This window comes from Bos mutus, chromosome 4 (genome assembly GCF_027580195.1).
Source record: "Bos mutus isolate GX-2022 chromosome 4, NWIPB_WYAK_1.1, whole genome shotgun sequence".
NCBI lineage: Eukaryota > Metazoa > Chordata > Mammalia > Artiodactyla > Bovidae > Bos > Bos mutus.
Window position 1 is genome coordinate 111,046,134 of NC_091620.1, and position 21,663 is coordinate 111,067,796.

Here is a 21,663-nt window from a genome sequence, read left to right on the forward strand (position 1 = left end):
ACTGGAGTCTGTAAGTGAACCAGGCACAGGCTGGAGGCGCATGCGCCCTGCACACAGGACTGTGTGTGTGCACAGAGCACTGTGGCCCCAGGAGGCAGCGACTGTCCCCGGGGAGCCCCTCAGAGGGAACAGAACTCGCACTCATTTGATGTCTGACTGCAGGCATCAGATCACTCATCTGAAAGTAGGTCCTCAGCGTTCACCCCAGAACGAGATTCTCGGGTGGGTGGAAGTGTTCAACATGAAACATTTTATCAAAATGCAGCAAAGTTGCCCAGAGAAAAAGTAATTACGTTTACGAATAGACTAGTTTGAAGTAATCCCTTGTAAAGCGGCGGTCCCTTGAGAAAGCAGCATCAGTAGGTCTGGGAATACACTGTTCTGTGAAACCAGATAATCCCCAGCCCCCGAGATGCATGCTGCTCCCAGAGACCTCGGATGTCTGTGTGCTGTCATCATTTTGTCCTCAAGTCCAAGGCCACGGGTTAATTAAGGTGACAGCTGTGAGATGGCTGAGCCAGGACAGACAGCCAGCCAGCCACATCCAAGCACCATGAGAGATGATCACCTTCAGCAGGTTGCTTTGTAAACCCGGCTTCAGAGCTGAGATGGTTTGCTCAGGGTCTCTCCACAGTCCTTGGCCAACCTGGCCTCCAGCTCATGTCCTTTGACTCAGAAACCTTGTTCCTCCTCCAGGTCCCTCAGGCCTCATTCCCCTTAGAAGCATTAGGCAAATATTCTGAATGCTGAGGAGGGAGCAGGGTGATGTAAATAAGAAAATAATGAGCAGAAAAAATAAGTCCACAGCTAAGATCTCATGCTGAGATCCAGTCACCTCTTTCTTTCTTTCTTTTTTTAAAGTCAGAATTAACTGCAAGTAAGACAGGCTATTTTCTAAAACCAGCAGTTATTAGGTGATTGATAGGTGAAAAGAGAACCCAAGCAGTTTCTCCCAAGGAGGTAGAAGTGAAGATAAGACTTGAGGCTGTGGCATTTCTGAGAATTGTGCCCACTTCCAGGTGGGGCTCTGAGCTCCGAGCCTCCCGGTCTCCCTACAACCGTCTGAAGGTTTTGTTCAAGTTCTTGATTCTGTAAGTTTTCTATTTCACCAGTTTGGGGAAGTTTTCAGCCATTATTTCTTCTGATAGCTTTTCAGCCCCACTCCTATCTTTCTTGGACTCAGATACAAACATGGAACCTTTTGTTATTGTCTTACAGGTCCCCAAAGCTCTGGCCGCCTTGTCTGTTTTTTCCTCTTGCTCATATTGGTTGATGTGTAATATCCTGTCCTCAAGTTCACTGGTCCTGTCCTCTGTCATTTCTACTCTTCTACTTGAGGTCATCTGGCAAATTTAAAATACTTTTTGTTACGGCGTTTTCCAGTTCTGTACTGCCCTGTGCTTATCTGTCTTTCTAATAACTTGTATTTTCTTGTTGAGATTTTCTGCTATTTAATTTGCTTCAAGATAATTTTGAATTGCTTGTTGAAGCATTTCTATGATGACAGCTTTAAAATACTTGCCAGATCGTTCCAGCATCAGCTTTGTCTCAATATTGGCGTCAGTTGACGGCTTGTGAGTTCTCTGGTTCTGTGTGCAGCAGGCGATGTTCGGTTGTATTGTGGGCATTTTGACTGTTGCGTTCAGAGACTGTAAGAAATACCTTTCATTTTTGCAGACAGTCTGTTGTTTAGGTTTAACACACAGGTCTCAGCCTTGTTTGTAGGCTGTGACTCCAGGGACGTCTAATCATCACAGGCTTTGTGCTGTTATTTTGATCTGCTCGGTTCATCTGGTGCCCATGAGGCTTCCAGTAGTTTCCAGTCCTGCTGCCTGAAGTGGGGAGGGCTTCTCCAGGAAGTCTGTGCCTTTGCCTATTTCACTGGAGACCACCAGTTTGTTCTCTGAATCTCTGAGTGTGTTTCTGTTTTGTTTGCTGATTTGTTTAGTTTTTTATGCTAAGTGAAATAAATCAGAGAAAGACAAGAACTTAAATGTGGAGTCTAAAAAAAAAAAAAATGAAACTAGTGAATATAACAAAAGAGAAGCAGGACTTTCCTGGTGTTGCAGTGGGTAAGAATCTGCCTGCTGGTGTAGGAGACATGGGTTTGATCCCTGGTCCGGGAAGAGTCCGCTTCCTGTGGAATCGTAGTTGTTGTCTGTGGAGAGACTAAGGCACAACTAAACCCATGTGCCTCAACTGCTGAGCCTGTGCTCTAGAGCCCGAGAGCCAAAAGTACTGAAGCCAGGGTGCCAGAGCCTGTTCTCTGCAACAAGAGAAGCCACCGCAATGAGAAGTCTGCGAACAGCAGTGACGATTAGCCCCTGCTCACTGCATCTAGAGACAGCCCGGTGTGCAGCAACAAAGATCCAGTGCAAATAACAGTAATAAAAAGACAACCCTTAAAAAAAGCAGCAGACTCACAGATATAGAGAGCAAACTAGTGGTTGTCACTAGGGAGAGGGGGTGGAACAGGGGCTGGGGAGCAAGAGGTACGGACTCTTATGTATGAAATAAGTTGCACGGGTATATTGTACCACATAGGGAATATAGCCAGTACTTTATAATAACTAAAATAGAGTATAATCTTTAAAAATTGTGAATCACAATATTGTATACCTGTAACTTATATATATTGTATAGCAACCATACTTTAATTAAAAAAAAACAAAACCAGAAATGGTCTTCAGATGTGCAGACTCAGCAGTGGTTTTCCCCTTCCTGTGATAACTGGGCCTGTTATCTAGCCCTTTCTCTGCTCTGAGTTCCAAGTCCTCCCTGGCTTAGATCTCTTGCATCTGTCTTGATTGTCTCTGACTTGTCCTTTTCCTTCTTTGTCTCCAGCCTCCTCTGAGGGCTGGAGTGGGGTCTGTGTTATGGCTCCAGACCAGTCCCCAGGCTGTCCCCTTTGCTTTGACTCCGAGCCTGTGCTCAGCCTCTGGGTTGCACCTCTTCCTGTGGGGTCGTTCCCGTGTCATCACGGCCTCCTCACCACCTCCTCTGTGCTCCTGGATGTTTCTTGAAATACACAGTAGTTGCTCCATACATTTTTTTCCTGTCTTACCCTAAATCAGTTCCAGATAAAGACCTTTATTCTGACGCATACACTGGCCTCGTCTTTTGAATAGAAGGATCTCTTCATGTGCCCCTTGGTGTTTCCCATGCTTGCTCATCCTTAGGAACAGAGGCTCACACTTACCCACAGACGTCATGTGGGTCCACACCTCCCAGGGTCATGTGAAGGCAGAGGGGAGGTGTATGGACAGGCTGCACCTCCCTTTATGGCTCAGACCCCAGCAGCCGAGCAGAGGGTGGGCACACGTGCAGGGCGGGGAGGGCAGTAGGCAGCAGAGGCAGCCATGTGCTGGTGAGCGCTTCATCCTGTCCTGGACTCCTGGTGGGAATTAGCAGCAGGAGCCCCTCGCTTCTTTCCAGCCCCTGAGCTGGCGTGACCTGTGCCCTTGTGACCTCAGAGGTGTGTGGTTGGACTCCCAAACCCTCTTTAATCTTATCTCTTTGCATTTAGACTGTTTTTGATATAGAAATATAGTAATGTGGCCATAGGCATCTTCATGGGACTTTCCAGGTGGCTCAGTGGCAAAGAATCCACCTGCCAGTGCAAGAGACGCAAGGGATGAGGGTTCGATCCCTGGGTCAGGAAGATCTCCTGGGGAAGGAAATGGCAACCCACTCCAGTATTCTTGCCTGGGGAATTCCATGGACAGAGGAGCTTGGCAGGCTACAGTCCACAGGGTTGCAAAGAGCTGGACACGATTAAGTGTGCACACACTCACACACACACACACACACACACACACACATAGAGGCATCTTCATGGGTATAGCTTTGTATTTCATTTCAATTATTTCCTTAGGACAGTATCCTTTTATTTTGAGAGAAAAAGGCAAGGAAGTTTTTTGTAGGTCAGTGACTATGAATATTTTTTATGATACCAAATTATTTTACAAAACCCTTATGCTCATTTGCTCTGCCAGCAGCAATAAATAAATAAATAGAGTTTTGCACTACTGGTGATAATGTAAATTAATACAGGCACTATGGAGAACAGTACGGGAATTCCTTAACAAACTAGGAATAAAACTACCATATGACCCAGCAATCCCACCACTGGGCATTGTTGTTGTTCAGTTGGTAAGTCGTGTCTGACTCTTTGTGACCCCATGGACTGCATCGTGCCAGGCTTCCCTGTCCTTCACCATCTCCTGGCGTTTCCTCAAACTCATGTCCACTGAGTCAGGGATGCTGTCTAACCATCTCATCCTCTGACATCCTCTTCTCCTTTTATCTTCAGTGTTTCCCAGCATCAGGGCCTTTTCCATTGATATGGCTCTTCGCAGCAGGTGGTCAAAGTATCGGAGCTTCAGTTTCAGCATGAGTCCTTCCAGTGAATACTCAGAGTTGATTTCCTTTAGGATTGACTGATTTGATCTCTTTGCTGTCCAAAGGACTCTCAAGAGTCTTCTCTAACACCACAGTTCAAAAGCATCAATTCTTTGGTGCTCAGCCTTCTTTAAGGTCCAACTCTCACATTCGTACATGACTACTGGAAAAACCATAGCTTTGACTGGATGGACCTTTGTTGGCAAAGTGATGTCTTTGCTTTTTAATGCCATCTAGATTTGTCATAGGTTTCTTTTCAAGGAGCAAGCGTTTTTTAATTTCATGGCTGCAGTCACTGTCTGCAGTGATTTGGGAGCCCAAGAGGATAACATCTGTCACTGTTTATACTTTTTCCCCTTCTATTTCCCTGGAGTGGCTACCCACTCCAGCATTCTTGCCTGGAGAATTCCATGGACAGAGCAGCCTGACAAACTACAGTCCACAGGGTTGCAAAGAGTTGGACGTGACTGAGTGACTAACACTTTCATACTACTGGGCATATACCCTGAGAAAATCACAATTCAAAAAGATATATGCACCCCAGATTTCATTGCAGCACTGTTTACAATAGTCAGGACATGGAAGCAACCTAGATATCTGTTGACAGAGAATGGATAAAGTTGTGATACATATATGTAATTGACTACTACTTAGCCATAAAAAGAAATGAGTTGAGAATCAGTTGTAGTGAAGTGGACGAACCTAGATCCTATTATACAGAGTGAAGTAAGTCAGAAAGAGAAAAACAAATACTGTAATTAATGCAGATATATGGGATCTAGAAAAATAGTACTGACGAGCCTATTTGCAGGGAAGAAACGTAGACACAGGCTTAGTGAACAGACTTGTGGACACAGCGGTGGAAGGAGTAGGTAGGATGGATTGAGAGAGTAGCATTGTAATGTAAAAACATTACACACCATGTGTAAAATAGACAGCTGGTGGGAATTTGTTGTATGACACAGGGAGCTCAAACCAGCGCTCTGTGAAAACCTAGAGAAGTGGGATGGGATGGGAATGGGGAGCGAGGCTTGAAGAGAGGGGATATATATAGTTATGACTTATTTGGGTTGCTGTATGGCAGAAACCAACACAAAAAAAGCAATTATCCTCTAAATAAAAAAAATTATCCTCTAATTAGAAACAGTTTTGCTTTCTCCTAAATAGAGTTGGGTATCATAAACCAGATCATAGATGCTAGTTGAGAATGTATGGTTGAGGAGGACGTGTGGGCAGATGTTGTCTTATTTAGCCAGTGTATACTGGAACATTCATTCTTAGAGTGACCCGTACCCTGGAGACTCCATGGTGAACAGATGGGCAACATACAGTGGAAGGAGCCTGGAGGAAGGGGCACTGGCACGGTCACCTTATCCGGTGACGTGTGGCCTTGGAAGATCTTTGCTCTGATGGCCAAGTTGCACACAATGTGTATCTCCTTGTTGTGGCAGCCACAGGGCTGGAGGATCTGCCCAGTGCAACACAGCTGAACTAGAGACACACCCTGATGTGCTTTATTTTGCAGGTAAATCATACTTTTGATTTTGTGGGCAAGTTGAAGACTTTGTCAGAAACACTGCTGAGTGCGTCCAGCATTTTTCAGAGCAGTGGAAACGGCCAGATGCTCCACCAGCTGCAGGTGAGGGGTGGCTCCTTTGCCACCAAAGGCTGGGAGACCCCAGGTGTGTCTGCAAAACCAGAGGTCTCTCAGAGGGCGCTAGAGAGTCACCTGCGGCTTGGCTTTGCCGGGTGACTAGTAATGTTGATGTAAAATTGGATAAGTGAGAAAACTTCTTGTAAATGATCAATTGTTTTGCCCATGTAAGATCTTACTGCTGTGAGAATGATCAATAATTCATTAATATTTATTTGTGCTTTAAATTCCATATTAACTTAAAGCTGGTTTTTTTTTTTTTTTTTGAGCAGAGAACAGTTTATTTCAGGGCCATGCAAGGAGACAAGTAGCTCGTGCCTTGGTCTCAGTTTTTTATTGGAATATATTTGCTTTACACTGCTGCATCTGTTTCTGCTGTACAGCAAAATGAATCAGGCATACATATATGTATATCCCCCCTTTTGGATTTTCTTCCCATTTAGGTTCCCGCAGAGTATTGGTGAGAGTTCCCTGTGCTATACAGTAGGTTCTGTTAGTTATCTATTTTATACATAGTTATCAATTGTGTATATATGTCAATCTAAATCTCCCGATTCCAGTTCATCGGCCCTGCCAACTGAAAGCTTTTTGGAAGGTTTGCATGCTTTTGAACTGTGGGCCTGTTAAACCCTTCATTCCCTAATATTCTGTATTGAGAACATAATGTATTCCAAAAAATCATGGACTTTAGCTTCAAATGTCTCAACCTCTTCAGAGAAGGACAATCACTAATTACAAAACTTTAATCAAGGTAGGTCACATGATAACTTTCTGGGGCATCTGTGTCACTCTAACTTGAGCTTGAGAAAATATACCTACGTTTTGTTCTTGTTTGGTTTGTTTCTTATCCACCAGACGTGTAGTTCTAGGTGGTCCCGAGCAGGGACTCAGAGCTGGAGAGTCTTGGATTCCCAGCCCTGTCCCCACTGCCGTGTGATCTTGAACTTCTCTGTGCCTTGGGCTTCTTACCTGTGAAGGGAGGAAAGAACCACAGTTTTGAACTGTGAAGCGATTTAGATTATGTAAATCGAACAGGACTGAGTGGCTTCATTTCCACTTTTCACTTTCATGCATTGGAGAAAGAAATGGCAACCCACTCCAGTGTTCTTGCCTGGAGAATCCCAGGGATGGTGGAGCCTGGGGCTGCCGTCTATGGGGTCACACAGAGTCGGACATGACTGAAGCCACTTAGCAGCAGCAGCAGCAGCACCACCACCAAAGCACTGGTACGTAGGAGAAGATGTCTCTGCATCTGGGTCCTTCCCAAAGCAGATACTGAGATGAGATTGCATCTGTGAGGATTTTGTCAAGGAAAGAGGTGTTGAGGCAGAGGCAGGGAGGCAGGAAAGTAGGAGAGGTTGGTGAGGCAGGAGAGGCAGATGAAGCAAGGGAGTCAGGGGAGGCTGATGAAGCAAGGGAGGCAGGGGAGGCAGGGGGGCAGGGAGGCTGATGAAGCAAGGGAGGCAGGGGAGGCAGAGGAAGGCAGGGGAGGCAGGGGAGGCTGATGGAGGCAGGAGAGGCAGGGGAGGAGGGGAGGCAGGGAGGCAGGGGAAGGCAGGGAGGCTGGGAGGCAGGGGATGCTGATGAGGCAAGGGATGCTGATGAAGCAAGGAGGCTGGGGAGGCAGGGGAGGCAGGGGAGGCAGGGGGGAGGCTGGGGGAGGCAGGGGAGGCAGGGAGGAAGGGGGGGAGGCAGGGGAGGCAGGGGAGGCTGGGGAGGCAGGGGAGTCTGATGAGGCAGGGGAGGCAGAGGAGGCAAGGGAGGCAGGGGAGGCTGGGAGGCTGGGGAGGCAGGGGAGGCAGGGGAGACTGGGGAGGCAGGGGGAGGCAGGGGAGGCTGGGGAGGCAGGGGGAGACTGGGGAGGCAGGGGAGGCAGGGGAGGCAGGGGAGGCTGGGGAGAAGGGGAGGCAGGGGAGGCAGGGGAGGCTGGGGAGGCAGGGGAGGCAGGGGAGGCTGGGGAGGCAGGGGAGGCAGGGGGGGGCAGGGAGGCTGGGGAAGGGGGAGGCAGGGAGGAAGGGAGGCTGGGGGCAGGGGAGGCAGGGGAGGCTGGGGAGGCTGGGGAGGCAGGGAGACTGGGGGGGCAGGGAGGCAGGGGAGGCTGGGGAGGCAGGGGGGAGGCAGGGGAGGCATGGGAGGCAGGAGAGGCAGGGGAGGCTGGGGAGGCAGGGCAGGCTGGGGAGGCAGGAGAGGTGGGTGAGGCTGGGGAGGCAGGGAGGCAGGAGGCTGGGGAGGCTGGGGAGGCAGGGGAGGCTGGGAAGGCAGGGGAGGCAGGGGAGGCTGGGAGGCTGAGGAGGAGGCTGGGGGAGGCTGGGGAGGTGGGTGAGGCTGGGAGGCAGGGAGGCTGGGGAGGCTGGGGAGGTAGGGGATGCAGGGAGGCTGGGAGGCAGGGGAGGCAGGAGGCTGGGGAGGCAGGGGAGGCTGGGGCTGCTGGGAGGTAGGGGAGGTAGGGGGAGGCTGGAGGGCAGGGGAGGCTGGGGAGGCTGGGGAGGCTGGGGAGGCAGGAGGAGGGAGGCAGGGGCTGGGGCTGGCTGGGGGGCTGGGGAGGCAGGGGAGGCTGGGGGCTGGGGGGAGGCAGGGGAGGCAGGGGAGGCTGGGGAGGCTGGGGAGGCAGGGGAGGCAGGGGGCTGGGAGGCTGGGGAGGCAGGGGAGGCAGGGGAGGCAGGGGGCAGGGGGGCTGGGGAGGCAGGGGAGGCAGGGGAGGCAGGGGGCTGGGGAGGCAGGGAGGCTGGGGAGGCAGGGGAGGCTGGGGAGGCAGGGGAGGCAGGGAGGCTGGGGAAGCTGGGGAGGCAGGGGAGCCAGGGGAGGCAGGGGAGGCAGGGAGGCTGGGGAGGCATGGGAGGCAGGGGAGGCAGGGGAGGCTGGGGAGGCAGGGAGGCAGGGGAGGCTGGGGAGGCTGAGGGAGGTAGGGGGGAGGCTGGGAGGCTGGGGAGGCAGGAGAGGCAGGGGAGGCATGGGAGGCAGGGGAGGCTGGGGAGGCAGGGGAGGCAGGAGAGGCAGGTGAGGCTGGGGAGGCAGGGGAGGTAGGGGGGAGGCTGGGAGGCAGGGGAGGCAGGAGAGGCTGGGAGGCAGGGGAGGCAGGGGAGGCTGGGGAGGCTGAGGAGGTAGGGGCTGTTGGGAGGCTGGGGAGGTAGGGGAGGCTGGGGAGGCAGGGGAGGCTGAGGAGGCAGGGGGCTGGGGAGGCAGGAGGCAGGGAGGCTGGGGAGACTGAGGAGGTAGGGGATGTTGGGAGGCTGGGAGGCTGGGGGAGGCAGGGGAGGCTGGGGAGGCAGGGGGTAGGCTGGGGAGGCTGAGGAGGCAGGGGAGGCTGGGGAGGCTGGGAGGCTGGGAGGCTGAGGAGGTAGGGGAGGCTGGGGAGGCTGGAGAGGCAGGGGAGGCAAGGGAGGCTGGCGAGGCTGGAGAGGCAGGGGAGGCAAGGGAGGCTGGGGAGGCTGTGGAGGAAGGGGAGGCAGGGAGGCTGGGGAGGCTGGGGAGGCAGGAGAGGCAGGTAGGGCAGGCTGAGAGGCTCAGGAGGCTGGGGGGACGAAGGGAGGCAGGGGCTGGGGAGGCAGGAGAGGCAGAGAAGGCACAGGGAAGGCAGGGGAGGTTGGGGAGGAAGGGGGCAGGGGGAGTCAGGGCAGGCTGGGGAGGTAGGAGAGGCAGGGGGAGGCAGGGGAGGCAGGGGCTGGGAGGCTGGGGAGGCAGGGGAGGAAGGGGAGGCAGGGCAGGCTGGGGAGGCAGGAGAGGCAGAGGAGGCAGGGGGAGGCAGGGGAGGCTGGCGAGGCAGGGGAGTTTGGGTGCTGGGTCCCCAGTCAGCAGATCTGGCCCTGCAAGATGTGGGTTGTGGGGCCGGGTGGAATTGGCCCCGCCAGTTCCTGTGTTTGGTGAGTGCCTCCGTTGAGCTGAAGTCAGTTACCAGGGGACAGGTTCCTGTGTCGGGGCGCCGTGGCTCTTAGGCGTGACTTTGGTGATGGTCACGGCTGAGAGCAGCCTGGGGAGGTGTGGCCTCTGGGCAAGGATTTCCAAGCATAGCAGTGGGCCTTGGCCGGTTCCGTTCCTGGAGTTGGAAGTCTGTGATGCTCTTGTGGTGGGTATGGCTGTTACTGCTTTCTTCTTTGTTTTCCCGTGGGTTTGTCTGCTGACATAAAGATCAGGAGACATTTTCTGTTATGAATCATATAGGGTAAATACTTCAGGCTTTGATAAGGGCTCTGCTATAACTACAGATGATTACATGCAATATGTGTGGGTGTGCTTAGTCCCTTCAGTCGTGTCTGACTCTTTGTGACCACATGGACTGTAGCCCGCCAGGCTCCTCTGTCCGTGGGATTCTCCAGGCAAGAATACAGGCGTGGGTTGCCATGCCCTCCTCCAGGGGATCTTACCAACCCAGAAATCAAAGCCATATCTCCTGTGGCTCCTGCATTACAGGCAGATTCTTTCCCACTGAACCACTGAGGAAGCCCTACATGCAGGATAATAAACAGCAAATCGAGTGTCTAGAAAGTAGCATGAGACATGTGAGCAGGAGAGCACATGACAGTGCCCAAGTCCGTCTCAAGAATCAGGTGGTTTGTGGAGGGGTAGGGAAAAATTAGGAGCTTGGGGTTAACAGACAGTCACTACTGTATATAAAACAGATAAACCACAACTTACTGTATAGCACAGGGAACCATATTCAATATCTTGTAATAACCTAAAATGGAAAAGAATATGAAAAAGAGTAAAAGACTACACATACGTATAACTGAATCACTATGCTGTACAACTGAAACTAATACAACTTTGTAAATCAAACATACTTCAGGAAAAGACAAGGAGGCCGTTTCATGGCGAAATCTTCAGTTTAGCTGAATGCTGTTTACACAGTAGTCAAGTTAGAAATTAAAGCCAGTTATTCAGTCACTTGAAGAACTTTTTGCTAAGAGAATGAAGTGTGGTGAGTGGCTCTATTTCTTAGCATCAGGATCGCATTCAAGGAGCATCCGTAATATCCTTGGACTTTCAATAAGTGATGTCAGGGCCCTTCGCTGGTCTGGCTCTGCCCCCAGAGGGCCAGGTTAGTATTCTGCTGATGCCGGCAACCCTGACTGACTTTTTCCTTCAATTAAAAGCATCTTTTTGTGGAGATGTTGCTGAGATTAAACGACTAATACATATAAAGTGCCTTCCACAATGGTGGGTGAGTAGCTAGTGCTCAAAGAAGATCCCTGGAGATGTAAATGGCAGCCCACTCCAGTGTTCTTGCCTGGAGAAATCTATGGACAGAGGAGCCCGGTGGGCTACAGCCCATGGGGTCACAGGAGTCAGACACGACTTAGTGACTGAACAGCAGTAGCGGCAGTGTAAGAATATAAACAAGATTTTTAAAAAGCAGACACTGAGGTTTCATCACGCAGTCCTGTCATCTGTAGACAAGAGGTGACTGTGAAATTAAAGAGCTAAATGCAGAAGGTGGTTCTTATTTGAAAATTGTCAGAAGTCCTCAAGTTATAAAGTTGTTTGGTAAAGGTAAGTCAGGATAACATCAGTGTTCTCCAGGGAGCTAACAAATCCCCAAATTAATCCCCACTCAGAGCTCCCCCTCCCTTCAGCTGATCCTGCGTTGGCGCCCTGCACCTACATTTTCACTCTCAGTGGCCTGTCGAGTATAGTAAGTGGGTGGTACCCCAGTGGGCGTGTGCATGTGCCCGCTGCAGGGTAAGCAGGCAAGAGGCCATCAAGCTGATGAAAGTAATCTTGGAGAACCTTCCACAGGGAAACCTTTGACCAATGAGGTGGAGCTGGAACTGTCCATAGTGAAAGAAGATGTGCATGATGATATGAAATGTGCTTCCAAAGAGAAGGCTTTGAATATTGCAGATTCAAGACAGGGTTTGGGAAAAGGCTGAAACCTTTCGTCAGTGTTTTTGTAACAATGACCCCCTCTTTATAACTGACCTGTGGAAAAGGCAACACAAAGGATTTATATAAAGGACCACCAAATAGTTTTGTTAGAAAGATTTGAAAGAAAAATCAACACTGAATTCATTCTTTGTTTTTAATGAGTGTGTCCTAAGTGATTCAGGAGTGTTCAACTCTGTGATCCCATGGACTGTAGCCTGCCAGTCTCCTCTGTTCATGGGATTCTCCAGGCAGGAATACTGGAGTGGGTTGCTATGCTCTACTCCAGGGGATCTTCCTGACCCAGGGATCAAACCTGCATCTCTTACATCTCATTGGCGGGAGGGTTCTTTACTACTAGCACCATCCAGGAAGCCCCTTATTTTCAATATTAGTGCATAATTACCACTATCACTCAAATTGTTTTCAGTCTTAATGCATATTTACAATTATAACCTAAGTGGTTTACTTTTGTTTTTCAAGTAAATTCCTGAGCAAATGTTGTCCTGTTATTCACTGGGGTGTTTTAAAACCCTTTACAGAGGACTCACTTTTTGAGCCATTTTCCCGTATCATGAAACTTGAGATAAACCTAGCAAATATTATTTGACGAGAGGAATGGTGGGATTATTTTTGTTAAACTATATTGTTTTCCTCTAGGAAGCCCTGAAAAACAAATTTATAAGAAGCTTTATAAAAAGCCAGCTGCACATTGATGTAGGCAAACTGACTGAAAAGCTTCAGATCTTCGGTAAGTGTGGTGGATGGTGTGGTGGGTCCACCCTCCGGCCAGGAAATTTCTGGGTGACACAGATAAGCCACTGCTTCCTCCCCCAGTTTCTGGTTTCTCATCTGTTAGATGAAGAGCTTGAATTAAATATACTCCATAGTTTGCTTATAACTGAAGTTTTCTTACTTGCTGATTCAGGGCTTGAATAGTAAGGGACTTAGTTCAAAAGGAAGGGTTCTGATTTAAATATATGAATTGTGAGGTATAACACAAGTTTATAAAAGAAATGGCTATCACTGAGTTACTAAGTCAGTTGAAAGCATTTATATTGATTTGAGGATTTGAAGCTCTGAAGCTTAGATAAAAAATTCATCAATCAGCAAATGTTTATTGCATGCCTACAGTTTATCAATCCGTGACTTCATTTAGATACTCAACAACCGTTTTGTGAACATGCAGGAGAGTCAGGCTCTGAGCGAGAATCTGATTTTCCAGGTGCGTCCCAAGGATGCTCCCAGGAGCATGGACCAGTAGATGGAATGGAAGTACTTCCAGGAGGGGAGGAAGGGTGTCAGGCCATCCGAGGCCCCCGGCATTGTGCTTATGCCCAGGACAGGGGCTGCGTCTGCCTGGAGCATGAGGGTTAGTGGGGGGCAAGGCATTAGTGATTTATGGCCTTAGAAAGTTTAACAGTATTTTTAAATAGATATTACTGCCTTGAATCATGTTTTCATATAGTTAAAAGCAGACTTGAAAACACAGTCATTCTGGAAAACTAGCAAGTGGCTCCCTTGCGAGCTGTGGGGCGAGGATCATGCTTCCTGTCCCGACACTGAGGCTCATTACTGTGTGTGCCTGCAGCCCCACTAGGGCTACCTGGGGGCGCAGGGACCAAATGCTTCTCCAGCACCCTGCTGATAACCCATACCACTTCTCAACAGGTTTCTATTTTCCATATTATTCAGTGAAGTGGTTTTTTTTTTTTGGTTCTTTAATTATTTGAAGGTTTATAACTTAATTTAGAAATATTTGGGATTTTCCACTTATCTTTATGTTACTGATTTCCAGCTTCAGGTCACGGTGGTCAAAGCATGTACAGTCAATATGACTTCATTTGTTCCAGATTTGTTGACTTAATGCCCCTGCATGGTTAGCCTGGCTTCTCCATATAACAGTTCTATGTGGGGACGGGATGCAACCCTGTATGCCCTTGGTTTTTGTAAGCCTGTTCTATTGGCTATTAAGAAGTGCGTGTTTATATTTCCCGTTATGGTTGTGGATTTGTCTATTTCTCCTTGATTCTGTCAGTTTAGGCTTGATTTGTTTTGAGACTGTATTTAATTTTCTACTGAGAACATGTAAGATCTTTATTTTCTTATGTTTGTATTTAAAATTTTTGTTTCTTTCTAGCAGTTTTACTTTACATTTTACATCATGGGTTTCCTGGTTTGGTTTTGAGGCACTTCTTGAATTAGTTTCTTGATATCGTACATTTCGGGAGAGTCTTATTCATTTTCTCTTGGTATGTTACTTCTGAGCAATTTTCTCTCTAATTTTCCTCTGAAACTCCAATTAAACACCATGAAAGATTTTATTTGTCCATATGCTTATTTTATCTTTTTCTCTTGTTTTCTAATCTTTTTTTCTCTGTGCTTCAGCTTGAGGTCTTTTTTTTCGTGCTTTTTTAAAATCCGCTTATTCTCACCTCAGCTGAGAGTTCTTTGTTTCATTTGTCCCGTTTCCCAATCTAAACTTGCAATTTGATTCTGGGTTGGTTTTTTTTTTTTTTTTTTTGGCCATACCTCTTGGCATGTGGGATCTTAATTCCCCAACCAGGAATTTAAATCTGTGCCCCTGAAGTGGAAGCGCAGAGTCTTAACCACTGGACTGCTAGAGAAGGCCCTGGAGTTTTTTTAATAATAGTTTTCAGTTCTTTGCTGAAATTCTCCTGATTTGATCTAATTTTTGGACAATTGTATCCAAAGATTTTTGAAACATGTATTGAGTCTCTTGTTAGTTTTTCATCTTTTTTTTCTTCTAGGTTTTTGGTTATTCTGTTTTATGATGTCCATGAATACTAATAAGTTGGCAGTATCTCTGGAAGCTCTTTGAAGCCTTCACACAGATTTTTAAAAATCATCTGTATTTTCTAGTTGTTTGTCTTCAGCAGGTTGTCCATCACTATCATTAATACTTTAATATTGGATCCTTTTAGTCTGCAGGCAATTGTCCTTCACATATCAGATATTTTCCTGTCATTTCATTGAATCTTTCACCTGTATGTAAAAAATAATGTCATTTTAATCTTTAGGTTCATTTTTGATCATTGTTTCTGTTTTTTGTTACTCATTTTGTTTGAATTCTCTCTTTCATGTTGGAGGGTTTCCTTAAAATGTTTGGTGAGGTTAAGAACGAGGCGCTGAAACCCAGTTGGATGCTTCTCATGTGCATAGTGCTTATTTGGCCTCAGTTTCCTTCTGTGGGTCTCAGCTGAGGGAGGGTTTGTCCCCAGGGGCACCTGGCAGGGTCACAGCTGGTGAGCTGCTCTGGCCAGGACAGCTCCCCTAACAGCGGTGGCCCCAGATATTGGGAAGCCTTCGTCTGGAAGAGCCAAAAGCATCAGGATGGAGGCAGTTGTTGAACATCATTTTTAGGGCCAGAAATCGGGGACCTTAGGTCTCCTTGGAGAAGAAGATGGCACCCCACTCCAGTACTCTTGCCTGGAAAATCCCGTGGACGGAGGAGCCCAGTAGGCTGCAGTCCATGGGGTCGCTCAGAGTCGGACAGGACTGAGCTACTTCACTTTCACTTTTCACCTTCATGCATTGGAGAAGGAAATGGCAACCCACTCCAGTATTCTTGCCTGGAGAATCCCAGGGACAGGGGAGCCTGGTGGGCTGCCGTCTATGGGGTCGCACAGAGTCGGACACAACTGAAGCGACTTAGCAGTAAGTCTCCTTGCTGGTCACGGCTCACACTAGTGTGTCTCAGGCCCTCAGTCATAAGCATCGAATGGGAAAAATGCTCAGCTTCTCCTGGCAAAGCTTGGCTGAAATCACTGTAGAATCTTGTCCCCTGTGCCTGTGTGAGCCTCTGAGTCTTGCTGCCTTTGCAGGCTGACTGGGACCCCATGGCCTTCCTATACCTCCTGCTCCTTGGTCCTGTGTGTCTTCCCTCCGTCTCGTTGTGTGTGATACAGACCCAGGAGAGAGAAGCCAGCCTGGTCCAGGCCTCTCACGGTGGGCTTTTGTGCCCTGTCCTGTTTCCATCCTCTCCTGTGGAGGTGCCCCCCCAGCACTCCCCAGCACCCTCGTCAGGCAGGGGAGGGCATTGCAGTGTTCAGACTCAACAAATGGTGAAGACTTGAGAGGCTCTTGTGGTACACTTGCTCCGTTGAGTGAGAGCTCTCTCCACATACATGCTGCTGCTTTTAGGGGTTGAGGGAGGGCTCTGCACGGGACCCTGAAGCCTGTGGCATTTGTGTGGTGCTGCTTTTCTAACAATACACATGTACACACACAGCTATAATGATTCAGTTATATAATGATTCAGCTATGCCAAGCCCACTTAAAGCAGCTTTGGTTCTGTCCCTGGGAGACAAGCAAAGCCACACTCTGCAGAGCCCAAGTCACTCCTTATTCCATGAAGCCTCTGGAATGACACACAGTGAAATTTCTGGCAACCTTCCTGGGCAAGCTTGTAGAGCACACATTCCAAATGACAGACGATCGGCAACACAGAAATGCCCCCTTGGCCCCATGCTGCCAAATCGAACACTTTGCCATTCTCTATCAAAAACAAGAAAACAAAAATCCCCAACAGTCAGAGCCCCTCAAGAGTGTGCAGCCCTCCTATTTTCTAGCTGTTGAGCTTAGTTTCATTGGGAAGAATTGAATTAAGATTGGTGCCTAGTTCTCCTCTTCAGCAGCTGGAACCATGACAACAGGAGGTACTCAGTAAGCACTTACACACACGAGGTACCCATGAATGCTTAATCCTCAGGACGATCCCATAGGGGATTCTGATTTCTTCACACTTCAGATGAGAACACAGACTTTGACATTTCAGACAACTTTCCAGTGTAAACATGGAGTTACAGTAGAGCTGATTCAGGAGCAACACTGGATCTTGTCCCCATTGCAGAACCCGCTACCCGGCTGCCCTGAGAAAGTACAGAGGGGGGCAAGGCCACCTCTCGCTCAGAGCTGGCTTCTTCCAGCCCATGTCTCTCACCTTCTTTCCCTTGGTTCTTCATTCCCTCTGGCCCCTGCTACTGACTTGCCCATTGGTTGCAACCTCACCTTCTGTGATTTAACTGTTTTCTCTCCAAGTATCAACATCACAGGGAGTGTTTGTGAAAGTTTGCCCTCAGCATGGAAGCAGCAGTTTTAGCATGGAACAGAACTGGACTGTTTCGAGTAATTTTCTCATGAGGGAGCTTATTTGCATAATCCCCGCTGTAGGAACCGTACATGCTGTGCCGAGAAAACTTGCTATGTCCTCGTTTTATGCTCCTCAGGAGGGAAGTTGGACGCCATGTTGAACCACACGGGCGCCGGCCGCCTGCGCTCCCTGGGCCGCGTCCTGGTCGACCTGGCCTCCTGCGTCCGGCTGAACCGCTTCCGGGGCCTGGCCTCTGCTGCCGCCCTGGAGGCCACAGCACAGGCGCTCCTGCGGAAGAACACTTTATTGGCCAGTAAGTATTCAGTTAACACGCATGCTCATAAGGGCAGTGCTTGCATATTTCTCCCCAAACGTGTCATATCATGGCTCCAAAAGAAACGGAGTGCTTCCCAGGTAAAACGAGTAAAGCAGAATTGGTTGCCTTGAGTTGGTGGAAAGATCGGCCTTGTATGCTATTTCCAGTGTCTGTTTTTCCCAGTTTATTAAACTAATTTACTAGTTTATGGTTAAATTTCGCATGACACATTACACGACACGTTACGCTTTTCTTGATTAAATCTATGATTTCTTACATCTCTGTTATTTTTACCATGGTGTCTCAACATCGTTGGTGTCAGCGAAGAAGAGACGGTGGCTAGTTCAGGTCTTATTGAGTCAACATGAATATGATGTATTCTTGTATTCCTTTTGAATAAACAGTGAATTGTTTCTATTCAGCTTTGTGTTAGTTTTCTAAGGCTGCTGTGACAGTCTCACAGACTAGTAGCCTAAATAGCGGAAATTAATTTTCTCACAATTCTGGCGTCCAGGTACGGGCAGGCCTGGCTCCCTCAGAGACCTCGCTCCTCGGCCTGTGGACGGCTGTCTGCTCCCTGTGTGTCTCCTTGCCTCCCCTCTGTGTGTGTCTTTCCAAAATTCCCCTTCTTATAAGTATCCCAGTCCTTCTGGGCTAGAGCACATCTTGTGACCTCATTTTCACTTGGTGACCTCTGTAAAGGCTCAGTCTCCAAACAAGGTCATATTGTGAAGTACTAGGGGTTAGAGCTTCAACTTATGAATTTCCGAAGGGCGGACTTCAACCCACAGGGGATTTTATATAAGAAGTTGGAAGAATTACTATAGCAGAACACAGAAACCAAAGACATCAATTCTTAGGGACATATTTTATCCCATGGAAGGAAATCCTGATTATTTAAGCAGGCTCGTGTGATTTTTCAAGTCCTGAAAAAATGCAAAGGAAATTAATTTTTATGTATTTATGACACCACAGTGTTGGTTTTATTAAAATAAAAAAGACAGTTCTTTTAAATTACGGATATCATTTATGAATATTGACATAAAAATCTTGAGCAAAATGCAAGCATATGAAAGCAGTACTTTAAAAGGGTTATATTACTATGACCAATGGAGATTCATTCCTGAAATCTGCGAATAGGTTAACAGACACAAATTAATCAATGTGATATGTCACTATAATAAGATGAAAGGAAAAAAATCATCTCAATGCAATAAAAGAATTCCACAGAATTCTACATTGTTTCATGATAAAAACACTTAATAAACTAGAAATAGAAGGAAACCTACCATGATAAAGGCCATATAAGAAAAACCCACAGCCAGCAAAATATTCAGTGGTGAAAGACTGAAAGCTTTCCCCCTAGAATCAGGAACAATGGCCACTTTCGACACTTCTAGTCAATTTTATGGACTTCCCTAGTGTGTCAGTGGTAAAGAATTCACCTACAGTGCAGGAGACATAAGAGATATGGATTCGATCCCTGGGTCAGGAAGATTCCCCTGGAGTAGGAAATGGCTACCTGCTCCAGTATTCTTGCCTGTAAAATTCTGTGGACAGAGGAGCCTGGATGGCTACAGTCCATGGGGTCATAGAGAGTCGGACGTGACTGAGTGCACACACACATATACACAGTCAATATTATATTAGAAGTTGTAGCTAGAGCAAGTACTCAAGAAAAAGTAGGGAGTTAGGAGGTCTTGGTTCTACCTAATGGCTGAGGGCTGTGTCACACAGATTAGCCTCATCTGCCCGGAGTGAGGCCCCTGCATGATGGGGGAGGGACTGAGCTGAATGTCTTGGATGGTCTGGTCAGACCGGTGCTGACGCGCTGTGAGCCTCTCCTAGGTTATGATGACCCCTTGTTTGCCCTTTTCTGACCTTAGGCATCATATTCAACAGTTCCTTAGTTGGTAAGAACCTCAGCTCAGAATCTCTGCAGCTACCGCCCCAGGTCACCTACAGCATCCGGACCAGTATCTTGTATAGCATGAGAACGGATCTGGTGAAAAACCCTTTCTGGAAGTTCCACCCTCAGAGCCTCCCAGCCGACGGGTTCAAGTATAATTACATCTTTGTGCCATTGCAAGACATGATCGAAAGAGCCATCATCTCGGTGCAGACGGGGCAAGAGGCCCTGGACCCGGCCACACAGGCCCAGGCCATCCCATACCCCTGCCACACCAGCGACCTGTGAGTACCCTGGCCATGGTGGGGGGCCCTGTGTTGGGAGACCGGATAGAGGAAAATCCTGGAGCTTCTGCATAGTCGTTCCACTACAAAGCATTGGAAGAAAATCCATTCTCCATTTTGATTTCCTAAGGCTCATTTCTATCTGAGCCATCCAGATAGAAGAAGAATTGTTGAGACAATGTGTTCGGTTAAAACTGACATCAGGCATCTGTAGCCTCAAACACCCCTTGGAATAAGTTTGATGAGTACTATTCAAGGGGGCTTCCTCCCACCTGAACTAGGGAATCAGAGAAAGCGTGTTTGTTCTTCAGCAGAAATCCTTACAGTTTAGGTCTGCGCCACCCACATGTAGGGGTGGGGGATTCCCAGAGGCTTGAGGCAGTGGCTTAGTGGGGTCTGTGTTGAACTGGGTGATTCGGTGGGTGATCTCTTGGGGTGACAGTGAGGGGAAGGTCAGTTGAGGGGACCCAGGGCAGTGCCCACCCTTGGGATGCCCTTCTGTTTTCGACACTCCAGAGTGAGACACGGGTGGTGATGGGGTGGTGCTGTGTTTAGAGAGGTGTGCGTGCATTCTCATCCTTCCTCCTCCTTGATTATCCCAGTGGGTTAGTAAACAGGACTGGGAAAGGAGAGGATGAAATCAGACTCCCTTCTCCAGGGCTGGGGAAGCCACACACTTCTGTGTGTGCATCTGGCACAGGCTGGGAGGGAGGGCACAGCCCTGATGTGAGCCTTGAGAGCCCCAGATTCACCCCTCTCTGAGTGCCTTCCTCGCCCATATCATGAGTCACAAGGGACTCGAGCCCCAGTGCTGGAGAGGGTGGTAGAGGCAGAGAACCTGCATCAGCCTGGCACTGGGGTCATGGGTGGGTTGGAGGTAGATGAAGGGGAAAAGGCAGTTAGGAGGCCAGGAGGGTGAGCTGGGGTGAAGTGTAGTGGGCAGTGGAGGTTGACCACCACCCTGCACTTGCACCGATGTCATGCATCTTGAGAGACAAGAAAAAGAAAGCGTATTTCTCCAGTGCTTCTTTCTGCATGTACAGTTTTGATTCAACATGCTCATCATTTTCTGTCTTTGAACTCCCGGGACGCTGCTAATAGAGGCAGGGCACAGAGAAAACTCTATTAACAGGGGCGTTATTAACATGCAGATCAGGGATTCGCCACCTTCAGGAAAAGCGATGGTGACAATGAAATGTTTATGAAGATCAGAGTATCCTTTTAAAAAGACTTTAATGAAAATGTTTGATTTCCTCATTTCAAAATTTGTTGACAAGCTTTTGTTTGGGTTCCAGAGTAAGGATAAATACTCAGAAGAGTCTGGAACAGGTTTGTTTAATTCATGCTGTCCAGATAACAGGGAGGTGACAGATAGTCCTTTCTCTGAGGTCACTTAGACATCCTTGATTTAATATGTTTCCTTTTTTGTTAGGTTTTATGAACAAATGGCTGTCAAGAGTTAAGAAAATAGAGGGAAAAAAACCATACTTCATACCCTTTCCTAAATCATAAGTTGGTTTATTTTGTTTGTGGAGTATCCTTGCTTACCTTGTGATACATATTTTATATACTTGAAATCATGACATCTTGCTAAGAGTGCAAGTTTTTGTGCTGTTTCTTCATTTGAAGCCATTTATGGAGCATTTGCTATGTGTCATGTATGTATTGGACTGTCGTACTTGGTGGTGAAAATAGGTGTTGCTCCTGCCTTCTGGAGGCTTGCAGACAAGGATTAACCAGGACCATGTGAACCCCGAGAACTACGGTCACCCTCCCCTGTAGGATGCCCCAGGGGTGAGAGTCAGAGGACCTCTTCTTGCCCAGTTGGGAAGCTGGTGGAGGTGCACATGCGTCAACATTGTGTATCAGCCTCTTCCCTGAGGTCCGAGTGAGGATTTGAGGCCAAGCAAAATGACCGCGGTCCTTCTCCCCTGCCTCCTGCTCCTTCATTTTCTCTCTGTCTGTAGTTACTCCCTTTTCAACACACTTCTGTGTGTTAAAAATTCACTCGGGGCACACGTAATTTCCTTATTTTCTTGTTCTGTTGTTATCTTTTCAAAGAATTGCACTTGGACTTTATCAATTCTCTTCTTTTGTCTTACTTACTTGTTGTTTCTGCTTTTATTT

At 48.2% G+C, this 21,663-nt stretch overlaps 1 protein-coding gene across 1 annotated transcript in view; it reads left to right on the top strand.

The window, feature by feature from the left end:
* ABCA13 (ATP binding cassette subfamily A member 13) overlaps positions 1-21,663 on the top strand; it is a 351,879-nt gene that overhangs the window by 77,533 nt on the left and 252,683 nt on the right. The window contains exons 24-27 of the mRNA XM_070368866.1: positions 5,927-6,040; positions 12,575-12,665; positions 17,164-17,340; positions 19,230-19,536. Coding sequence (XP_070224967.1) covers positions 5,927-6,040; positions 12,575-12,665; positions 17,164-17,340; positions 19,230-19,536 — 689 coding nt within the window. The remainder of the gene's footprint in view (positions 1-5,926; positions 6,041-12,574; positions 12,666-17,163; positions 17,341-19,229; positions 19,537-21,663) is intronic.